The 23,745-nt window shown below is 46.3% G+C and overlaps 1 protein-coding gene across 5 annotated transcripts in view; it reads left to right on the top strand.

The window, feature by feature from the left end:
- Positions 1–23,745, top strand: part of SH3PXD2A (SH3 and PX domains 2A) — a 248,717-nt gene that overhangs the window by 124,681 nt on the left and 100,291 nt on the right. For 2 of the 5 annotated variants that reach the window (XM_066190979.1, XM_066190983.1), the window contains exon 1: positions 1,322–1,401. The exons of the other annotated variants lie outside the window; for them this stretch is intronic. In XM_066190979.1, coding sequence (XP_066047076.1) covers positions 1,400–1,401 — 2 coding nt within the window. In that variant the 5' untranslated portion in view covers positions 1,322–1,399. Of the gene's footprint in view, positions 1–1,321; positions 1,402–23,745 lie in introns of those variants that run through there. 5 annotated transcript variants of the gene reach the window in all.

Below are 23,745 nucleotides of genomic sequence, written 5' to 3' on the forward strand. Positions count from 1 at the left end.
TGTGCTAAAGAAACATTGAACTAGTTTTCTCTAGGTTACAGGGGGACTAGTCTTCAGGATGTCCTTGAGTTCTCTGCTTCAACCACTGGTCTCACAAAAAACACACACTCATTCTCTGCTCATCAGCATGTGAAGGGGGATCTTTACCTCAAGATCCATCTCACCCTGTTGTCTTCTTCCCCAAACTGTGGTGAATTGCCTGATTTGAAGTCCCTCCTCTGAGGAGAACAGCAGATACCTGTGCAGAAGTGACACAACAACCAATCCACATTTCTTCACATGCCAGGACAGCAGGGAGAGCAGGGTGGGCTGTAGCTGTGATGTGGAAGAGGAACCTGTGTTTGTGCCCAGCTGCCCCATGGCAGCTCTGGAGAGGATCACATGAGCATGGAGGAAGGCAAGAGGGCTGATGGTTACCTGTGTCTCCCTCTTCTTCCTCAACCAAATCTCTGTCAGAACTGGGAGCACAGTCTGCTTTAGAAGATAAATTGCTTAGGAGCCTTCACTTTGTTTGAAATCAGTCTGTGTAGGGCTGCAGGCTTGGCTTGCTGTGACACTTGGCTAGATTATTCCATCTGCAAGTCCCTGTTCAGAACCAGCCCTTAGTGTCCTCTGCTCTCAGCTTCAGCTGCCTGCTCCTCTGTTTGTCCTTTGTGTCCCTTCCTGCAGTCCTTGCTGATGGCAGCTTGTGCTGGAGGTACCCCCAGCCCCTGTTTGTGCAAGGAGGTTCGGCTGGGGCTGTTCAAGCTCTCAGGCAGATGTGTACTTTGGAGCTTGAGCAGAGTTTTCATTCCCAAGGGGGTGGAAGAGGGATGTGTCAACAGTGCACTGCTCTTCCCCTGGCTTTATTGTCTCCCTGCCTGTCCTGTATTTCCCATCCCTTCCTCTTGTGCGAGTTGTCCTGTGGGGTAACATGAGCAAAGCCACCTTGCACAGACCTTTAACTGCCAGTCCTCCCTCCCAGGAGCTGCTAAGACATTCCCTTGGCACATACTCCATTTACCCACACCATGTGGCCCTTGCTTCAACACATCTTTTCCTCCCACAGGACCCTTTACTACTGCTGTGCCTTTTCACTAATTCTGTGGTCACGAAATGTGTGGCCTTCCTAGCAGCTGGCACCCTGCAGCATTCCAACCGGAGCCCCCCCTGCTCTGTCCTCTGTGGCCACTGGTGCTGCAGATAGACCTTGTCCTAGGCAAAGCTGTCCCTGAGTGTGCCCGTGCCAGTGGGTGAGAGAATGTGCCCTTGCATGTGGCTTTTGTTCTCAGTGCACAACCCACCTCCCAGAGCAGCCGATAAACACAAACAGCCTTTTTCTGCAGTTTGAAGAGCAAAGCAGAGCAGTGCTTCTGAGCTGGTCCTTTAACAACGAGGGCATCATCACGTCCTGAGCCTTATGTGAGTAAATCTGTCATCAAGTTTTAGTCTTTCTTTTGTATAACTTTACGTAGCAGCTCGTCTTAAACTTGTAAAAACATTTTGTGGGAAATTATGCGTGGGAGGTGGGCAATTCCTTCCATGTATTGCCAGCTAATCCGTAATGCTCTCCTTTATCATAACAAATGAGGCAGGTTTCTCAAAAGCAGTATCTTGTGCTGTTCTTTTATCTCTTTCCTTTTACTTTAAGTCTGGGGATGGGGTTCTGCCCTGGATGAGGGCACAAAACATGGAGCCAGGACTCCTGGTTTCTGTTTTGAGCACTGGATGCTCACGACTGTGCTAAATCCTGCTTGTGAAGTAAATTTGTGAACTGGAAGGGGCTGTAGGTTTTCAAAATACTGTGTTTAGCCATAGATATTATTAAAAGTAAAAGAGGTAAAAAACCCAGTGCCATAAAATGCCCAAGAAGCCAAGAAAATGGAATTCTTTCATCTGTTCTTAAGCTGGGTAAATAGAGAAACTTCTACATCCTGCTGGTGCCCTGCTCTTCCACTATCCCAGAGTCATTTATACTCAAAGCTCAAGGCTTTTGCAGTTCCTTGGGTAAAAATGTTTTGCATGTCCTGGGATCTGTCATCATTTCACACATCTTCTGTTCTGCTGAGCCATCACCCCTTTCCTCCAAACTGGTAGGTGGCACAGGAGGTATCACATAACCCCTTTGGAAGAAACTTTGTACAAAAGTATCTTGGAATTTGGCAAAGCTCAGCTCTTTTTCTACAGCAGGATTCATCTCCCCTTCAGTGGAAATTAAGTGTCTAAATCTTTTTGTCTTTCCCTCTTTGTCAGTTTTACAGTGTGCTCTGGGGTGAAGTTTTGTCGTGCTACGTTTATTTCTCCTTGCCAAGACCTTCTTTATGGCTTTGATTTAAACGAAGTCCAATCAGACACAGTGAAAGGCCGTCATGTTCCAGTGCTGGGGATGGGCTTTGGGGGCTGTTTATCTTTTTTCCAAGGATAACAGCACATTTGTGTTTGTGTTGTGTGTATGTCTTGGACTTAGACAAAAACTTAAGGATCTGATTCTGGTGGGTCACGCTGGCACGTATCCAAACCCATAAATCTGGTCACTGTGCTTTTCCAAATGTTTATTGTGCTGTTTAAGCTTTTATGGGCTCTTGTGTGTATTACATATGGTCTAAATAAATGTAACGCAGTATTACAGTGCTTAGCTGAGAGGAAGAAGAGCCTCCAAGGGGATCATTAGAGCTGGGGCAGCCATTGCCAGCATCTGGAGATGAGTTTCTTGGTTGAGCTTTGCAGGTTGCAAGGACCTTCAGCCCTGTTCTGTTTGTTTCTCAATGCCACTTGATCTGAGGTTGCAGAGGTGGAAATGAGCAGAGTTGCAATTTCTTGGATTCAGTACAGGATTCTCGTAGAAATTCTCCCCTTTCTGAAACACTAATGAAAAGGACTGGACTTAGTATGTATTTCCTCTGTGCTGCTGCTGCTGGCTGTGGCAAGGTCTGCGCTGAGTGCCAGTGGGACTCAGGACAAGACTTTAAGGAATCAGCGGATACATGGCAGGGCAAAAGTCACCTGGGTGGCTGTAAGTGAGGAATCACCTGCAGACTCTGTCTAAGAGCCAAGGCTGGAGTACTCCTTCAGAGAGATGGCAAAGAGAATCCATTCTCTGTCCCTCCAAGACTACAGCTCCTCTGTGGTCCTGGAGATCACACATGAGACAGCCAGATTGAGCCAGCCAGACTCCAGCTGGTGGGAACAGGAGCAGGTCTTGTGTTTGAGGGAGAGCGGTGTGGAAGTGGTACCTGGCCCAGGCCGCCTCTGGTGCCATAGTCCCAGCAGCTCACGGGGAGCGTGCTGTGGTCCTGTTGTCCATCACATCTTTACTCTCTTCCGTCCTGACTGGATTGAGGGAAGAAACTGAAGACTAAAACCAGGCAAACTGTAGCCAACCCTAACAGCGGTAAAGCAGCCAAGACCTTTGGAGCTTCAGAGAACAGTCTGCAGTTCAGCTCTGGGCTTCCCTCCACTGGGCCAGTTTGCCTTCTGCTCCAGACAGTCCTTCCAGTCCTTCCAGTCCTTCCATTACTTCACTTCCACCTTTAGCTCCACTAACCCAAGGAAGATAGGGGCCCACAGCTTAGCTTGCTGCCAACACTGTCCTTGTTCAGTCTGGGCTTTCCCCCTCCCCACAGGTTGCCAGCAAAGTCCAGCACTTGGGGAAGATCCTGCAACAAACTCTTGGTTCTTGCTGCAAGAGCGGACATGATGTTTGGCACAGTCAGCAACCTCGTAGGGATTGTGTAATGTCACTGGGCAGACACCATGTGTGATAATGATGTTGATATCAGCTGAGTTACCCTGGGGATACATCAGTCCCTAGGTATTTTATGGAGGTATGAGGTGGGGCACTTTATTACTCAGCTTTGCACCATTGTGCATCCTGCTTCTGCTGCTGCACTTGGTGGGTTCTGCTGCTTTGACCTGGAGGAAGGGTTTGAAACTGCCTGTGTAGAACTCAGAAACAGCGGCATTGCTGACTTGACAGCTGAGCAGCATTCTCCCTCCTCTCATTCAACCCAGTGACCCATATGATAAAGGATGGAAATGTTAATTTGTTGCTGTTCAGCATGGAGAAAAGAGCAGGGAGCATCAGGGGAGGCAGAGGATCCACTTTATGGAGAAATGTGCTTGCAGAGGAGCTCTCGAAGTGGAGAGAAGTTATTTTTGCCAGCAGAGTCCTGTGTCAAGCACAGGGAGCTCCGGGGCTCCCACCTCTTCCCCTCTATTGCTGGATGTTGAATCAGCTGTTTGTACTGCCCAGCACAGTGCCAGGGACAAACTCTCTGGCAGAAGGCTGGGGAAATGGAATGGAATAAATAAAGGATTTATAATGGGGATGGCTTGTTTGTCCACAAACAGCCTGCTGCAGACTTGTGCTCAGAAGGCAGCCAAACCCTCGGAGCTGCTCTTAGGCTTTTCTCTCTGTAAGCACATTGCTGCAGGGTCCTGCCACAGGCATTGGGGACCGACTAGGGAGAGGGTGGCAGAGGCAGCCTGCTCCCGTGTCCCTTCTTCCTCTGCACATTCCAGGGCTGCGACCTTCTCAACCTGCAGAGAGAGGGGAGGGAGGTGGGAAATGGGGTGACAGGAACAAACTTCCTGCAGCGGAGCTGAGCTGAGGGACAGTTCTTATCACATGAGAGCAGCCCTGCTGGGGGCTGCTGGAGAGGAGCCCATCCCACTTTCCTGAGCCCCCCACCCTGCTCACCCTGCAGCTCACCCCCAGCATAGGAGCCTTCCTAACCCCAGCGTATGGCCCTGCCAGCCCTGCCTGCAGATACTTGTGTGTCCCAGAAAGACAAGGGCTTGTGGCTTGGCAGCGCTGAGGGAAATACCAGCCGAGCCACATGAGAGGGAGAGAGAGGCAGGTTAGCACCAGGCTGCCTAGGAGCACGGTTGCATTTGAGCAGCTCCCACTGCTGCAGGTAGTGTGTGGGGAAAGCTGATCCTTGCCCACATGTGAGCTGCCAGGCTGTGTGTACCACGGAGAACAGCTTTGTGCCCTGTCTGGGCTCTGGCCGCTGCACACTGGCCAGGTTTTGGCTCATGGCAGCTTTTTGGGCAGGACCCTGCTCTCCTCCACGAGCCAGAGGCTGACATGTAGGGCTGATCCTACTCAGATTTTGTCTCAACCCAGTTCAGTCCTCATTCATGTCTCCACTGTAAGGTGGAAGGAGATGGGAGAGAAAGCCCAGCACATGTCCCTTCTCCCCCTCTGCCTGAGGGACAGGTTACATGGGAGCTGGAAAGAGAATTGTGCTGGGCTGGAAGTTTCAGGTGAAGGCAGAGCAGTCCCTTCATTGCACAGTCCTGTGTCGCTGATCTAGGAATGGATTCCCAAAAGCTTCCTTAGGTCTAAAAGCAAAGCAGGGTGCCACAGGTAAAGCACGTAGGAGTAACCTCAGTCTGAGACTGGCAACACCTGGGCAAGGGAGTGATGTTGCTGCCTGCATGTCACTGCTCCCCAAGCCTAGGGAGCTGTGGATTGTCCTCTGAACCTTGCTGGCTGAAAATGGCTCATGCATCCATGGTCTGTTATATTTATTGAACTAACACTGCTTGAAGGTAAATGCTGTGATTCCTAATGGGGCTCACCTGCTGCTATTGCACTCCCCCTTGATGAACACCTTGTTTCTTCTATTGCCTTTTTTTGTTGTCCTCTCAATCCAACAGTAGTTCTTGTCAGTGGTGACATCATTTATTTGGTCTCCCAGGAGATCCAGCAGTGTAGGGCCACACATGGGCACAGCTCATCAGCCTGAGGTGTGGGTGGGCCAACGTGTTCCCCAGGAGCAGGGTGGGGATAGGATTGGTCTTGTGACTGGGAGGACTCCTGAGGAAAGCAGCATGAAGATTAAGTCAGTAAAGGCTGTATTCATGGAGACCAGGTGTCAGGGAATGAATTGGACCCTTTATGTCAGCAGGAGGACTCACCAGCAGGGAGGGAACAGCTTCCTATCCTAGGCTTGCACAAGCTCTTCCGGTGTCAGGCTGTCAAATCAGGCTCTGATTTGAGCCTGTCCTTCATTCTTGCAGACTACAATGAGAATGCTGTGAAATTGGGTTGGTGTCCAGTATCTCCCTCCCACTGCTGGCATCTGTTTTACAAAGAGCTTCACCTGGGAGAGGCCACTTCAGTCTGACATCCCTCACCAGCAATAGCTGGTACAACAAACAGCTCCCAGTAGGGCGGGCAGGGTTTCACCTGCCCTGTGTATTTCCCTTCTCAGAAAGCCAGGAGAGGGACTTCCTCAGCTGGAGGACAGCCAGGGACATTAAAAGACACATCCATCCCCTGCACACAAAATGCTCTGTGGACAATGTTCAACATTGCCCCAGAGGGCAGGGATTTTTGGCAGGTTTTCACCCAAAACTTGGCCAAAAGTCCATTGTGTGTCAAGAGCTGTTCGATGCAGGAAATAATATTTTGCTCTTATGTGTGTGTATGTATATGTAGATGTGTACAGTCCTTCTACCACAGCCATGGTTCACAATCCCTATGTCTGATGATAATGTAAAAATTTTGAGGTTTGCATGTGGTGTTTTTTGCAGAATTTTCCAACCCTCTTGCAAAGCCATGTTTGTTGCACAGCTTGTAGCATCCAGTATAAACAGCATCACTTGATGGCATGCGTCAGATATGGGAAAGCCCTGAGTTAGGAGCTCTGCAGGCAGCTACTGCCACGTCGTGGGGAGATGGTGCTCTACATGCATTCATTGTGCAGCAAAAAACACTAGCTGAGCTGGAAAAAAAAAATGCATTTGGTTTTTACATGCATTTTGGATATGGTGGTGTGTGTGTTCTGCTCTCTCCAGGGACAGGCTCTGCCTTACCCCCTTGCCATGCTCACTTGGTGAAGCTGACTTTCTCTTGGCTCTTGTGTCCTGGAGAGCAGAAATTCCTCTAGAGAGCAGTGGGAAAGCTGTGACATATTGCTATGAACAGATATGAAATAGCTTTTCCACCTGGCTTCTTATTAGGTGTTACAGCCCTATCTTTTTCCATTGGTCATATGATAGTAATTTTTTGGTATTTAATACCATTACATCTAAGACTTGATGAGGGAATGGGAAAGAAGCAGACTTGCAGTCTTGGACATCACTACTAACAGCTCCAGAACCACACCTGGACCAGATATTTGTAAGCATATGGAAGAGATTGAAGATTATCTAATTGTCTCCTTAATACTTAGTACTAGACTGAATCATCTCTGCAGACCTGGGAAGCTGTGCAGATCATCAGGCACTCCTTGCTCCTGCTCCACTAAGCTAAAGAGCCAAGTTGGAAAGGGAAACCTTTCTCATCCCCAGCTTTGGCTGTGCCAGGGTGCTCAGCACAGCTTCAGTGTGGAAGGTGTCACTGGCTTGCTCATGTTTTTGGCTGTGAAAGTCAGTGACAGCTCTTCTGGCCAGATTTCCTGCGTGATCCCGTTAGGGGAGTTGTCAGCACCTAATCTGGGTGATTGCTGTCATCTGAATAGTATTGCCAGGGCCGTGCATGTGCAGCCTGACACACTGTACATTAATCCAGGTTTTGGCCTTCTTGCTTGACCCAGGAAGGATTAAACCCCACCCCACATCTGCTGCAGCTCCGTTGGACTGTTGCCTTATCACACTGATGCTCCTTAACAAACCTTTGTCTCCACAGCTTCCCAGGCACAGCTCTTCCCTAGATGGCAGGGACTGCCTCTGCTTGTCCTGTATTTCCTATCCATCCATCCATCCATCCCCCGATCCCTCCTTCCCTCTTTCCCTCTCCAGCACACTGGTACCTGCAGATTACATACAGTTCTTATGCGGCTGAACTATTACCTGCCAGGCCCTGCTCCTGCCTTCCAGTAAGACTGTTATCCATGTTGCTTCATTTAACCTGAAGCAGGGAGCAGGTTGGAACACAAAGCTTTTGAAAAATGATGGAACAAGGGCAAATTTCCAATCAAAGCTCTCCAAATGCTGCTCTGAAGGAAAATTACTCTTCATTTGTGGGTGAAATGGAAGACTGTGCAAGGGCAGGAGCTGTGCAGAATAAAGATTTAAACAGTAAAGGAAAGAATGACTACTACTGAGGGAGGGGGAGAGGGGCCTAGGACCTCACTAACCTGATTTAATCAAGTGACTTCTGATGTTTTACAATTGCAAGCAACAATCGGACCCAGAGCTGGGCAATTTGAAAACCACAGAGTTATGAACTGTTTGTAAAATGGTCTTAAGAGGCAAATATATTTGTAATTATGAACTGAAGAACCTGAGCAAAAGTGCACTAGGTTTTGGAGCTGTGTCCAGCTGCTGTTGCGACAGTTGGGGTCTCTGTCCTTCCTATGTCTTCCCACCATGCAGCAGCACCCAGAGCAGTTCCCAGATGAGCTCTTGTGGGCAGCAGCTTACCTTGGCCACAGGATGTGTCCTCACAGGAGAGGCTGCACCTGAGTGAAGTGCCTCCTTACTCTGCGCAGGCGAGTCAGTGTCTTAAGAAGGGAGGGAAAAGCTGGAACACCCAGCCTGCAGAGCTATGGGCTGACAAGGATCTGATTTGGGCCGGCTACCTGTGGTCCCTCAGGTCTGGGAAGAGAAATTTTTTCAAAGCTTCTGAGAAGAGGCACCAGTCTCAGTCCACCAACTTGAATTCATGAAATTTGTGCCAACTGGTGTGTCCTCACAAGTGCTGAGCATTCCTTGCTGTGGAAGTACCAGCTTCAAATGGGATGTCCCTGGGTTAATTGTTGCTGGAATTGGACAAGTGAGGTTTTTCTTTCTTTTTTGGGAAACTGACTGGTTTTGGCCCATGGTGTTCGCAGAGTGCTGACCAAACCCCCCCCACCCCTTACTTCTCAATACTGCCTGTATGCTTAAGGTGGTGTTCCTTGGAGATGTGCTTTTCCCCTTTCAAGGCTTTTGATGTCTTTTCCCATGTTAGAAAATTCAGGAAGGCAGCATGTGAAACTGGCTGGGGCCAGTGAGTGTTGCTGGGGGCGGCAGCTTTGATCCTCGGTGGGAGCTCTGCCGTAAACTTGATCATGCATTTTTCATCCCCTGCTCTGTGTGCGCATGTGCTGTGCAGGGGGTGCAGGCACTAATCCTGAAGCTGCACTCAGCACTGGAGTAAGACTCACTTGCAGTTCATCGCTGGTGCCAGTCCTTCCCATCCCCAGGGTAACTCCACCACGAGTTCCCTACATGAAATTTGACCCTGACATCTAATAGCTAGGGAGCTGCTTCTGTCTTTAATCTCTCTGACAGTGCCTAGTCAGTGCTTTTTGAAGAATTTTGCACCATGGTCTTTTCTTTCACTTAAGCATTACTTTTCTTTATCTGGAGTTTTGTACTGCTATCTGACCCATTTACTTGGAAGCCTCCAAGGAGAGCTTGAGTTGAAAGAGAGCTGGGTTTGTGATCCAAGTATGAGTCTTTCACTGTTAATTGTATTAGCATTCATAATTGCATGCACATTCCTAAACTGTCAGGGTTGCCACATCCTTTAAAACATGGATGGGACATCAAAAGGGCTATGACTGCTCAGAGATTAGCAAGAAATTGAATTGCCTGATCCCTCAAAAACTATGATGTGAGCTGCTTTGTCCCCATTATATTAAAAGTGACATAGGAAAAATAAGTCAGAAATTAGGTTTTTAAAGCCCATTAGCTGTCACAATGTAATTAGCAGGAACGGGCTGATGCAGGTTTTAGGTGCCCTGTGCCTGCCATTTCTGTTGGGTGGGCAGGGTCTGTGCCTAGTGGGAGCCTTGTTGGATGGGGCAGTGTGTGACAGGACTCATGGGATGAACGGGAGGAAAGGGTGGAGAAGTCCTGCATTCACATTCTCTCTTTGCTGCAGATTTGCTTTCAGGGAACTGCTTGGTCTCCCTGTCCATGGCCTAGGCTGTATTTTAGCTCTCAAAGCAGCCCCCAGCAGAGGTCACTTGTGGCTGATGGGTAACACAGTGATTCTGTGCTCTCTCATTTTGACCTCCCGAAGCCCTGCTGGCAACAGGGTAGTATGACCAAGCCTTTGGAAATACATTTTTTACAAACATGAAATACATGAGCATACATTCATGCATGTGCATTCCCAGATCCTTGCCAGCTGCATGTATCTGTATACATTTGTATTTTCAGGTATCAACAGTTTTGCCATGCCATCATCAAGCATTTTGAGGGAAATACATTTCACCTGAAGACCTTTTGGAAGGCAGATGGCTTTTGCTGTTATGGAGCCCTGCTTGTCCAGGGATATTTGAAAAAGGTTGTCAGGGGAAGGGAGATGAAGGTGTTGTTGCCTGTAACAGAAACACAAACCTTTTGGTTCCCAGACTGTTTCCCACCCACTGAACCCAACGTGCCTTGTTGCATGCTTTGTGCATGGTGATGGATTGTGTCTCATGGAGGTGACAGCAGTGACTTCCCAGTCCCAACGGGGAAGTGTTTCTCCTCATCCCTGTGCCAGCCACAGCCCAGCACCTCTCACACGGGCGTTGCGGCTTTTATTCTTTATCAGAGTAAATCCTGACAGAGCTGGTCTCGCATCACGGGCGGTGCCTGCACAGATGTTGCCGGCGTGCAAGAAGGAATCAATGGTGCTTGGCCTCGGCGGGAGCGAGCAGCCGCATCCCGGCGGGTGCTGGGCGCGGCCGGCAGATGGAGCGCGGCTCCTCCGCTCCCGGCGCGGCCGCTCCCCTTCCCCGCACGCCGCTCGCTGGGAACGGAGCAACGCGATAACGGATTGTTTATTATGGAAACATGCCACTTCGAGTTGATTTACAAGCAGCTTTGCGGAGCTCCTGATCGCCCTGTATTTTTGTTTTTAGTCCGTTACTCATCTTGATGCATCGTTGGTACATGTCTGAGCGGGGCTGTAAAAGGCGCTCGCGGGGACACGGTGGGGCCAAAGCACAGGGGATAGAAAGCAGCTGTCAGGCAGCATTTCTTCCAGGGGTTTGAGGAGTACCAGCAGGCTGTGTCAGCCCGGCAGTGACTGCTTCTCAGTGCCTGACTTTACAGTCAGACTGTGCTGTAGCTCCTTCAAGGCCCTGTGGTTTAGCGGCTGTACAGATGGCTGCAGTGCGTTTAGAGCAAAGTGAAATAACACTAGCTCCTTCCATCCTCTGCTGCCTCGCCCTGAGATATTAGCAGCCTCTTTTGGGAGCTACTAGTCAATATTCCAGATCCAAACACCTCCGGACTTTCAGCAAAGTTTGAAACCAGTTCAGGAGCTGAATTTCAAGTCCACTTTTCCTGTGCCAAAATCCGCAGGGCTGAATACCTGGGAACTATGGAGGTGGGTTAAGTCATGGACCAAATACACTCTGAGCTTTTCATTGTCTACTTCTAATGCATCAGGTCTCCCAAAATAATATGTCTAGCATGGTTCATTCCACAATCACTACTGTAATCGCCACTGAAACCTGCATAGGTTAGAAATCCATATGTGGTTCTGCGTCTGGGTGAATTTGGCAGACAAAAAGCAGTCCCCAAAAGGGAATTTCTTCCTATCAAATCATCTGCCAATTTTAACAGTTTTGATTTATGCTTTTTAAGGTTACTGAGCTCTTTGCTGAAAGAGTTGAAGGCCATCTGCACTGGCACTGTTACTGAATGAGCCTCCTCAGGATCAAGGCTGGCTTGCAGATGACAGAGTAGCCGGCAGCTTGTATCTCTTACACATGAGGCTTCTCTGCCTGTCTTGTTGGTCCCCTGCACCTCCTTAGCTAAAATAAGTGCTTCCTATTACAGAAGAATATATGTGAATATACATCAGGCAGGTTTTGTGCATTGTGGTTTTAAGGGAGGTAGAGGTGTTACACTTCTACCTGCTCCTTTACCTGCTATCCCAACCAAGGGCAGAGAAGAAATGTGCTTTGAGGGTATGTAGCCCTCCTGGTTTCTCTAATTAAACTTTGTTTGGGGGGTTGTTTTTTCTGTCTTTTTTCATATGCCCCTGAAAAGAGAAATTAATTAGGCCAGTTGGAAGCATAGGAGGGCTGTTTTACACAGGGAAAAACAGAGCAGGTGAGCAGTTGTTGGAATTACTTGGACAGTAGACAAAAGCATGGAATAAGAGACCAACAAGAGGGTAGTTAATTTAGTTAGAAAGACTGGCTGAGCATAGCAGTCTGGAAAATAGATCATATTTTTGAAAGGCACAAAGAAGAAAAATAATGGCTCCAGATTCATCCCTTGTGTAAATCTTTTGAAGTTGGTGACTTACACCAGGATGACTTAGCCCCATTAATTTTAATGGGTCACTGCAGTGTCCCAAGAGTTGTTTTTTGCTGTGCTCTGTTCTGAGGCAGAGATAAAGCAGAGCCTTGGTGTCTAGGCTTCAACCCAAGCTTGGTGTCCCCATGGGGCCAGCCTGGGCCTCTCCACATTGTGGCTGACTCCAGTTGGAGAGGGAAAAGGATGCAGGAGATGATGATGTGTCTGAGCCCTTGTCCCGTGACAGCTGGGTGCTGCCAGGACTTTGTTGTGAACCATAACATGCCTGGAAAATGATATCTGGTCTGAAAAGCAAGGGCAGGCAGGCTAAGAGGGCTCACTGGAGTCAGCACCGACCCTCACCCTGCTTTGGGTCTGCTGATCCAAAGTGATAACAATTAACACATTAACCAGAGACAAGGAGCTGTGGAGCAGTGTGGCAAAGAAAGGACCCCAAAACTGAACATAAATGGGCACCACATGAGTCCTGTTGGGACTCAGTGGGCAGAGAGCAAAGGTCACTGCCCTTGACACATGACAGGGACTCAGAGCTATGGCTGGGGATAGGGATGAAGCATATTTACCACTTAGCATTCAAAGCAAGCTGGTCGTAGCAGGAGTTGGCCACATGTAGTTAAAAAGCCTGTGTATCACAGCAGGGGAAATTCAATCTAGTGTCAGGAGGGGGGGATGCATCTTTGTCACCAGCTGTCAAACAGCTGAAAATGTGGTGGCAAACACAGCTGTGGCGCTTGGGCAGAGATAGTGATCAAGCCCCAGTCTCATCAGGCAGCAGCATGTCATGAGCTGTGCTCGGCCCCTGCTCCTTGGGGACCACAGGGCCCGCCTTGTGCCTCAGCTCTATTTTCTGCATGCCTCTCCTCGTGTGCCTTGCTCCTAGGGCCTGACTCGCTGTCCTTCACTTTACAAATGATTCAAGTTGTTCGGAAGTATTGACCAGACAACAGAAAATGAGCCAGGAGGAACAGATGGACCAAAATGAAATGAAGCAATAAATCTGAATGCAAATGTTCCGTGTGATACAGAGGAGGGGGAGGCCGCCTTTGGTGAACTTTGGGTGTGAAGTCATCCCTTAGCAGCCTGTGTTTGTCAAGGCATCAGCTGCTCTTCAGCATCATGCAGAAGGAAGTGAAGATGAGCATCACTGTGTCTGTGGGCATTTATGTCTTGACAGACTTAACATGACTGCTCAATGAATCCAGGGGGAGAGTCCAGACAAGGGCCCCAGGAGGAAAGGATGTAACATATGCTGAAATAAAAGTTTTTCAGGAAACTTTGTTGCTTATTTTCTTCTAATACTGCCATTTAATCTCATTGTACTGTAGTCTTCTCCCAGTCACAATACTGTAAGGCAAACTCTGCTAAATCACTCCATACCTAGAGCAGATCAGAAAATCCATCTGGATTGCCAAGCTGATCTGTAAAATGCTTTATAAAACTTGTATCAACAATAGTGTAGCCAGCAGGGCCAGGCCAGTGATCCTGTGCTGGGCTCTGGTGAAACTGCACCTCAAGTGTTATGTCCAGTTTTGGGCCTCTTAGTACAAGAAGGACGTTGAGGTGCTGAGTTGAATCCAGGGAAGGATAATGAAGCTATTTAAAAGACAGGTAGATGTGGTGCTTGTGGATATGGTTTACTGATGCCTTGGCAGTGCTTGGCTAACGGTTGGACTTGATGATCTTAAGGGTCTTTCCCAACATAAATGATTCTGTGATTCTATGAATATCAAAAGTTGTTCTTGCAAGCATGTGAGCTTTGGAAGGACCATGTGTGCTGGTACCCAGCATATCACAGTGTATTGTTTAAATGTGAAGGCACCCAGTACATCTGTCTTTCTGTGTTTTGGTGAGAGGAGTTTGAGATGTAAAGGGTGAAACTCAATTTGCCTAAGCCCAAGATATGGTTGCAATTCACCCCAAGGGCTGGAACAAGTGCTGCTGCTGCTCTGTAGTACCTGAGGAGGAGGAGGAATTTCAACCATGCCCGTCCACTGACAGGTGGTGGAGTCCCAGCAGAGGCTCATTTCTGTGTCAGGTTATTTTAAGTAACAACAGCAATTCCCTTCACACACAGGGCTGCCTGCATGGTCCTTGTGCAGCCTCTTCAAGGGTAGCACAGGCTGGCAGCATGAGGGAGTCTGAGTGACACAGGATTCTCTGAGAAATTAAGCCTTTTCCTTAGCCAAGGAAATGATTGAAAAGTGCAGGTGCTGCTGAAATCCTGTCTACATGTCCTGATCCATGGAGCAGCATCACCAGCCCAAGTCTGCACTGCAGTGACTCAGTACAGTTTGCCACCACACACACCTCTGAGCTCCTGCAATTGCACCCTCAAAGCACAAGCTGTCTTATTTCCCCAGAATATGCAGCAAAAAAATTTAAGTAACGAGAAGCTCTGAAAAATTTGCAACTTTTATTAAATGAAGGAATATAAGAGAAGTATTTGTTATTGCTCAACATTAAATGTGAACAGATCTCAGCAGGTGTGAAAGGATGTGATACAGGCTTGGAAACCCTGGAGCAAGCCAAGGGAAGGCCTGTGACAAGAGGAGAAAAATGCAACATGATGATAAAATGCAAAATTTTCTGCCACTGTGTTTAAGTGCAGGATCAGGGGCCATCCAGCTGTCAGCTGGCTTTTTTCAGCCAAAAGACGACAGAAGGCAGTGGATGATGTCATCCTGCCCCTCTTAAATTGACAAATCTCCACCACAGTTGCTTAAGTATCAGTTTTTCTAATGTTATTCTTTGCCAGCTGTTTGGCAAAGCCTGATGTGAACTGAATATGTTCTTCTCTTTCACTGCTCCCTCTTATGGAGGAAAAAGCTCAGGTGGTTGAGGTGGCCCTGGCTGAGAGGTAGGGCAGCCCAGACATATTTCAGAGGTTTGAAAGTGTTGGCAGAGAAACCCTCAGTGTGAGGGCAGCTTTTGGGACAATAGTGTCAATGTATGGCTTGGGGGGATGAAAGCACAGGAGAGACTCAAACAGGGCTGTCTTTGAAATGCTGGATCCTGCAGGTATAATGTGGTGGTTCTATCTGACCTGTGAACCTCTCTGATAAGGCATCAGATCATTAGTCTTGTGCTTGTTATCGTAACATTTGCTGGAATGAAACACTAGCATTTTTAAATCACTGCTATCAAAGCATATCATAAATTGTAAGCAGTTTCTTTTCCTTTGAGTATATCCCTGTGCCAAATAATTCAGTGCTCATGTCTTCCAAATTAGGCGTGGCATTACCAGTGAAGAGCTGTGACTGAGCATAAAATAATTAGTTTTTAGAGAAGCTGAGCTATAAAAAAAGTATGTTTCCTAAAAAAATGAATAGAAAAGGACCCTTACCTCTTAAAACAGTTCTGCTCCCAGCCTCTGATAATAACACTGTGTTCAACTCCTGAAGTGCTAAAAGTCTGCTTTCTGCAAAGTGGAATTTTAAAGTCTGTTGCTCAAAAGTGTGTGTGTATATATATATATATATACACACACTGTGCAGATATACTGTGGAGTTACTCCCACCCACAACCTGATTTTCATGCTTCTAAGAGCTGTGACAGTCTTTTAAGAGGAGCGATGTATTTTTAAACTCACACTATGTCATAGCATGAAGGTGAGCACGACTGAGTCTGAGTCTTTGAGGGATGGAGAAGTTAAACCCCAGCCTCTACTCTTTGTAACTTTCAGCCATGAGTTCTCTGCTCAGCTGTCTCCTTGTGAAATGCTGTGGCATCTTGTCCCTGCTTCAGAGAAGGGAGATCCACTGGAGCTCCTGGGTGCTCAGCTGTGAAGATAATGTGGCCGTGGTTGCATTAGCAACTGGATGCTCCTGAGTTCTTTCATGTAGGATCTGTTTCCAGCCTTAACTGCAGTTTTCCTTCTGAAATGTTCCTGACTTTAAACATTGAATAAAACTGCACCTGGAGACCCACTTGGAGCTCTGTTGTCATGATTGCAGTTGTTTTTCAAGTCCTCTTTGAGAGATGGACTTTCTTTGGAGCTGGTGGCGAGCCACAGTCACAGTCATGGTGTGCATGGTGTGTCTCCTCTGCATGTGTCCTCTGCCCTGTGCTCCAGAGGCTGACTCCTCTCACAGCTCCTTGCCCACCCTTTGGAGACCTTCAAGGCAGGCAAAGGAGGGATGAGGGGCAGGGTGTTATGTTTGCATTTTGGACTGTTTCACTGCTGATTAGTGCAGTTCAAGGACCTGTTGGGCATGAAATGACCTGCAGGCTCTGGGGTAGTGGAGACAGAGAGGTGGGCGAAAAGCCTCTTCCTTCTCATCACCACCGCAGATCTGCTTTAGTGCATGGAGGTCTCTAAGATTTTCTCAAGACTGTTTAAAAAGTGTTTCTTCTTTTGAAAGACTAAAGCACTTTTCCCTTTTCTGTGTCTTTACTGAGAAAAGGGTCTTGGTAATGTTACCACAATAAATAAATTAAGCAGCTTACTCCCTACAACAAAACCTTGCATTTTTTAGTATAAAATGAAAATACATAAACAACCAGCAGAGGGGATCTGCCTGGCCTCTAATCTGCATGGACTTCACTCTTTCAGACCCTTGTTTCCTTCTGTACAATGATTTAGAAGGAAAGGCTTTTATCTAATCATGAGCTAGGTCTCTGCAGAGCTCCCCAGGCACTGCTAATGGATGGGATGCACAGCAGAACTTGAAGGCTTGAAGCTGAATTTTTGTTGATGCACATGCTGTTGCTGAGTAGATCAGAGCTGGGTTTTGTGGGTTCTTTGTGAGCCCAGCGTGTCCATGTGATGATCAGAGCCATTTTGCATTATAGTGAGGTGTGTGTTGCAAGCAGGGGAGGGAGGCAATTAGCTGCCCAGGAGACAACATGCGGAGGCCAAAAGTGGCGAGGCAGGGATGGGTGGAAAGCTGGTGCTGCAGAGGGAGCAGAGGCAAAGCAGAAGATTCCAGGAATTAGCTTCATCCCAGAGGATGACTGGGGAAGAAATTGTTAATAAGTAGGTTATTGGCAGTAGGACTCTCCGTTTCATGCTCTGATTCATAATCCCCACAGCTGCATCTCGTGGCTGGTGTGCCTGGATTCTACTTTTGAATCTCAGAGTATTTTACCATAATGAGAGATTATTCAAAATAACACTGAAATCAGGCTTGGAACTGGACACCACAGTGTGAACTTCAGAATACAGAAACCTCCCAAGACTTCAGGAATGCTCTTGTCACCCTGTGGTAGATGCTACTGCCAGGCACAGCGTGGCCTTCCTTGGTAGGAAAGACAGTGTTCCTGCTGAGAGTGTGGTTTGCTATTGTGCAGCTTCTGGCATTTCAGGTAACAGAGAGAGAAAATAGTGCACAAAAGCTGATTGCAGGGCATGACATTTGCAAAACCTCATTGATATTTCAAGCTTAGGAACTACTGGACAAGTGAGATCAACAACTGAAAAGGAGGGGGTGTAATGCCTAACAATCAATGTCATTTTCCCTTCACCCACATGTGATATATATATATCAGATAACACAAACAGTTGAAGCAGGAATAAGCTGCCAATGGCCATTTAGCTCTGCAAAATAGACATCCTTCATGTTGCAGGCCAGAAATACGCCCTGAATCATAATTCATTTTGAAGGAACAAATAATTTCTCTTTGAGCTGAATAAAAAGGTCTGCTCCTATAACCAGCTGAATGGATGGAAATAATTATATTCATTCATTATGCCTCTTCACTTTTACGAACATAGAACATGGAAAAAGATATTGGAAATGCCACACACACTCTTTGGAGATGTACGATGTGAATTAAAAGTTAATGTCTGGATGGAGAATTGGACAGGAGTTACAGAAAAAGAACAAGGAGAAACTGACAGTTTCCTGCCTGAGCACATCTGAAAATCATCCAAATTTGTATCTGAACAGGACAGCAAAATTTTTGTCTATTCACACGTTGCACTGTTTCATGGTGTGTGCAATTTGCGTATGTTGTAAACGCATATAAAAAGATATTTTCTTCTGTTTTCCAGAGTTATTTAATATTTAATGCTGATCACCTTAGAAAGTCAGTTGACATGATTTGAGGTGTTTTGAGGCAAGTATGGAAGCATATATTTGACAGTAATATGATTTTTTTAATTTGCCCTTTTAATTGAGTTAGGCTCAAAAGAAAGTATTAGGATGGATCTGTACATGTAATAGCAAAAACATCTGCTTCTGCAAAGTTAATTTTAAGTTCAGTATTTTAATCTATCAAAAACCAATCAAGCAAAATTCACTGGAACTTTTGATAATTTGGGGTATGGGACTATGAAACTTTGGGTATATCTATCTTTAGTCTCAGGAATCTTAAAGTGGTCCAGGCTGAAATAGCTGTTTTATTTGTTTCCTTCCTAAAATGAACTGAGCATTGAGACTGAAACAATCTGTTACACCATATGAAGTACATGGCTTTTTTTATTTACTATTTCATGCCCTATTACAAAAAAGAGAACCTCCATTCACTCCTGGAGTGCTCAATAAATCCTTTTTCAGTGGGTCTTTTACTTCCCAGAGTGGAATATCTGGAAACTTTGCGATGCTTCTTTGCAAGTGTCATGTAATTTAGCTCTTTTACCTTTTAGAGAGCATAAAAGAGTTGGACCTACTATCGGAATTGGATATTTGAAAGGGGTTTGGTCACCTTGAAAAGTAACCCTAGTGTTTGAAAGGTTTTACCTTTGGGAAGGTGTGTCTATGTTTCTCCCATTATTGGTGCCTCTCAGTGATAATTTGGAATCATTTAATGAATCCCAACAGTTATACTGGGCAAGATAAATTCAGGATTTTTTTCTTTTATGTTTTAATATTAGAATCACAGAGGATGTTTTCAGACTGCCTGATCCTGGTAGGTAATCAGGGAAGACAAGTCTGCTTTTAGTAGTTGCCAGTCCAGCAAAATTTACTAGATGCATTTACTAGCTATGTTTGGAGTTTTACAGTGTCTGAAAAAGCTCAGTTCAAAGGATAGTGATTAGAAAAATTTCCTAGAGTTCATGAACTTGCAGTAGATCTTGCATGCCATGATTTATGTTGACTAGTAAATTAAAGAACTCGATGACTTGAAAGATATTTCCATGTGCTGCTTTGTAGAAACAGGCAGAAAACAATTCCAAGTAATATAAAATTGGTGTCTTATAGAGAACTACACTGTTTAGTATGCTGGAAAGACATTTGATGTTGCAAGACAGTTAACTGAGGACATGTGGCTGAGGCACATTTGGGAAGGAACTGTGCTTTAATCTCCCTGTTCTCACTGAAGGAAATGTAAAGAGGAAAGACTACAGTCACCAGATGAAGTTGAAGTTCATACTGTGTGGGCTTCATCTTGTCTTCTCACATGCATCATAAGTTTTTGTCTCTCTTGGAAAAAATATTTACCATTCTTAGGGCCATATGTGCAACAGATGATTTTTAAAAGTCAAGGGAGAGATCTCCCACTAAAAGGGGATGTAAGACTAGGTAGGGCAATAGGGTATTTAGCAGTGCAAAGTAAGTACAGATGCAATAGCCATCTGCTGTCTGTGCACACTGCAGTCTTAATCTTTCAGGTCCTACTGCCCTTGGACGTGTAGCAGAAGCAGCAAGACACACAAGTCCAAGCATCATGTTGCTAAAAAGCCAGTTGAGTACACAGAAGTATTACACACCAGAAGAGCACCACTAGAAAAAAAATTTGCAAAATTGTCCAACACCAAGCATCTGGCATGCTCTCCTTTGTACTGGGAGCCCAGAGGTCTAGCATGGCTGGGGCCATGTCTGGAAATGCCCATAAATAATTCCTTACTTTGCCAAGTTAGAGACTTTAAAATGTCAAAAATGCGAGTGACAGCCTGGGATTTCCCTGTGTGAGCCTCCAGTATGAGAGCTGCTGCCAACACTTGCACCATGCACTGGGATAGGCTGTGGGGAATCCCAGGGAGCAATGAGGAAACCCAGCACACACAGTGGGGTGGTTGTGAGGCTGGTATGGGGCAAAGCAGAGTGTTCAGAGGAGGCTGTGAGTGGGTATCCTCATGGCTTGGGCAGTCAGAAAGAAAAGGGCACACAGGGAATTCTTCTGCTTTATCTTTCTGTGAAAGGGTCCTGGTCCTGTGGGTCTTCCAAGGAGTTAATATCACCAGCCCCTATTCATCATGGGGAGTTGTATTCACAGGTGGGATGTGGTGCATTGTTGCCGGTAAGGGCACGAAAGAATGAGGCAGGCAGCAAGAAGGTCAGCAGGAAAGTTCTATATTTAATTTTTCTGACTCCATCTTATATACAATTCTTTCAGAAGGCACAAGATTGGCTACATAGGTTGCCACCTCCTTGACCTTGTTGGTGAAGACCACCATCAGTCACCTTTCTCCTCCCAGAGGAGAACTATGTAAACAAAAAGATAAATTCTAAAAATATACATTGTTTTCTTGGAGCTGCATGAGAACAAAATGCAAACTCTGAAAAGCAGGCAAAGTTGGGGCGACAGTGCATGAGGGCCGAGGGGAATTGCATGTCCCAAGGGCTTTCTCTCAAGAGCGGGAGGGGACAGCAGGAGGCAGGCAGCCCAAACTACTGTTTGGGTCACTTCTCCTTTCTCAGGTCTCTCTGCCCAAGATGAGGGGTGAGAAGAATTGAGGATGTCATTTCTCAGCAACCCCATAAACAAAGCAGCAGCAGCTGTAGCAGTTACACCACTGGCCACAGGCACTTCACAATGGCTCCTGGTGGCATCAGTCCCAGGGCTTGTTGGATGTCACTGGCAGGTCAGGTCAAGCCATCACAACTTTTAGGTTGCTTTACACCCCTGGCTGACTGCATGAACTTGCTCAGTCACCCTTTCTACATTCCTCACCTCTAAACGTGTGATGAAGTGACTCAGTCCTATTGAACGCACACCTAATTTTATTAGATAGTCATCAATATATTTCTTATGCTCTCTATTAAAGAATTGCATGCTTGTTTCCTTGAATATCTGCTGGAAACAGCCTAGGTAAACAGCTTAGACAAGGGAGTCTCAATACCCTTTACCAAAAAATATCCTATAGGTTGCCTCCTTAAGTACTGGATGCACATGTGGGAGAATTGAGGATGATGAAGCATTCACTCAGATTGCTGGTTTCCGCTGCATTGAAGTCAGAGACATTGAAGGCACTACAGCATTTATAACTGATTTCCTGAACAGTGTAGCAAATAGAGATGAGAGCCCTTTTCTTGTAACTCACATGTGCAACAGAAATCACTTAGCTCACATAAATCAGGACTAAATTGCTTTTAAAGGCTCACAAAACATTTCTGAAAGAGACAGGATGAGGAAACCATTTGCCACAGTAGAGAATGTCCCCATGATGAGTCCTATTAAAGCCTGATCAAAGAGCCTTATTGGCTTTTCATTAGAGCCTGGTTATGCACAGTTGAAATTCAGCAGTGATTTCAACAGAATAGGCACAGAAATACGCACAGGAGGTAAATTTAAGCAAGATTCTAGACCATCAAAGTACGTGATTAAAGACAATTTAATGTGCTGAGTAATGCAGTGTGATTTGGATGTAATTTATCCTAATCCAGTCTGATCTTTTACAGGAGAATATATTATAAGGCCACAATTAGGTGAGACCTGGGCCCCATCTGGCCTCCTGTCTCCTACAGTGGCTTAGAGCCAGTGCAAGAAACAAAGCAAATACAGAGTGAACTTCCCTTGTGTATCCTCTCTGTTTCTGGCATTCAACCACTATGGGACTCTTCGGGTCAAAACATCCAGAGCATGGAGTACAATAGCCACCATTTATCCTTGTTTCATGAATTTATCTCATTGCTTTTTGAACCCATGCCTGGTTTTGGTGATTACAAAGTCCAGCACCAATGAGTACCATGATTCAGCTGCATTACATGCAGAAGCTCTTCTCTTACTTTGATTTCAACTGCTGGGCTCCAACTGTTCTTCCTGGTGCAGTAATTCAGGGGCAAAAGCCTTTTTGGACAAGCTGTGTCTGGAGCTAGGGTTGAGGCTTGGTAGCCTGTCACTTGGGAGTTTTCTCCTCTTCCTTCCCTCTGTCCATCTCCAAGGACTTTCTGGGATGAGCATTTTGGGGGTGACATTGTTGGTTCCATGCATGGCTGTGGTGGAGGTGATGGTGTCCTGCCTCTTATGAGCAACCAACCTGGCAGGCCATGAGTGATGTCTCCTTTTGGGGAGATCATCCACAGAGACAGGGAGATGGAGGAGACAGTGGCCAGGCACTACACACACAGCTCTGGGCAGAGTTAGCCTGAAACAGCAGTGGGACTGCTTAGGCTGCAGTTTAGAAACCCAAATGGATGATGTGCTTGATAACCAGAAGTTGGAGCCACATCTACAGAAATGAGAATTTGAGGCACCCACCCTCAAATCAGGGAGGGCTCAAGAAAATGAAGTGAAGATTCAAAGCCTGTGCAGACTTCTTAAGCTCTTAATCAGATTCATATGATCTATATGCAAGCTCATTAGGCCAACCAGTTTATAAGGTACATTTGAATTTATGACTCTGATACTCAATACTTAATTTGTAAATTTGATTAGATGCATCATTTAAACATGTTGTATCTGCATGTAGCTGTTTGCAATAATATTCCCAAGTGAAGGGCACAACTGGAAAACCTCCGTATGAGAATGATTAATTTTTATTAACTTGTTTTTATCACTCAGCATTTATGTTACAAAGGCTATAATGAAGTGACACATGCTTGGTCATTGTAAGACAGAGATAAATCTGGCGTCCCCACCAGGGACAAGCAGGGTCAGTTTAGAGGAGACGAAGAACACCTCCACCCAGAGTTCTTGCTAAGGTAAATACATTTTTCTGTCCTGTGGAGAAATTTGCCATCTGTAAGAATAAACAAGGTAAACCAGAAACAGATGAGGATGTGACTCTTAGGCAAGACCTTGTTTTTATACTTCTTTCCAGGAATAACTTGCTATAAACACTAGTGTTGACTTTTTCAAGGCTGCTGAGGCCTTGCAGTAGAGGATCACATGGAGTTAGCTCATTGCTCCAGTGTTGTGCAGCTCCCAGCCTGAGCCATCTCTCCCTGGTGCCGGAGAGGCTGGGCTTTGCTGTCAGAGCGCCCTGCCCTGTATCTCACAGCCTGGTGAAATGCTGAATGTGCATTTTCAAAGCTCTGTCTTCCTCCAGGAGGTTAATTTCATCATAAAAATGTAATTGTGAAAAATGCAAGAGGCTAATTCTGCATTTCTTTAGCCTGAGCCAAATACTAAAGTTGCTCTCTGGAGCCAAGCAATCAACTTCACTGCTGAGGAATCTTGGGACAGAAATCTGTGGCATTTCTTACTCATTTAGGGAAGGGATTTGGTGTCTCAAACCCATCTCTTGTCCTCCTAACACCCATTCTACATAAAGAAAGAAATGGTGACTGCTGCTCTCAAACACAGTGTGTCCATGTGAGGCTGAGATGGCCCACAGGGATGTCACTTGCCTTGGAGCTGTCTGAATTCCCTGCACTTTGGACTTGGTGGCAGAGCTCAAGTTGTGCTGTGTGGGGCTAATCTCCAGGATGAGTGCAGAACAGAGGATGTTGCCTTTCC

The sequence above is a fragment of the Chamaea fasciata genome, unplaced genomic scaffold, assembly GCF_029207755.1.
Source record: "Chamaea fasciata isolate MVZ Bird 193981 ecotype frontalis unplaced genomic scaffold, bChaFas1.0.hap1 SCAF_9, whole genome shotgun sequence".
Taxonomy (NCBI): Eukaryota; Metazoa; Chordata; class Aves; order Passeriformes; family Sylviidae; genus Chamaea; species Chamaea fasciata.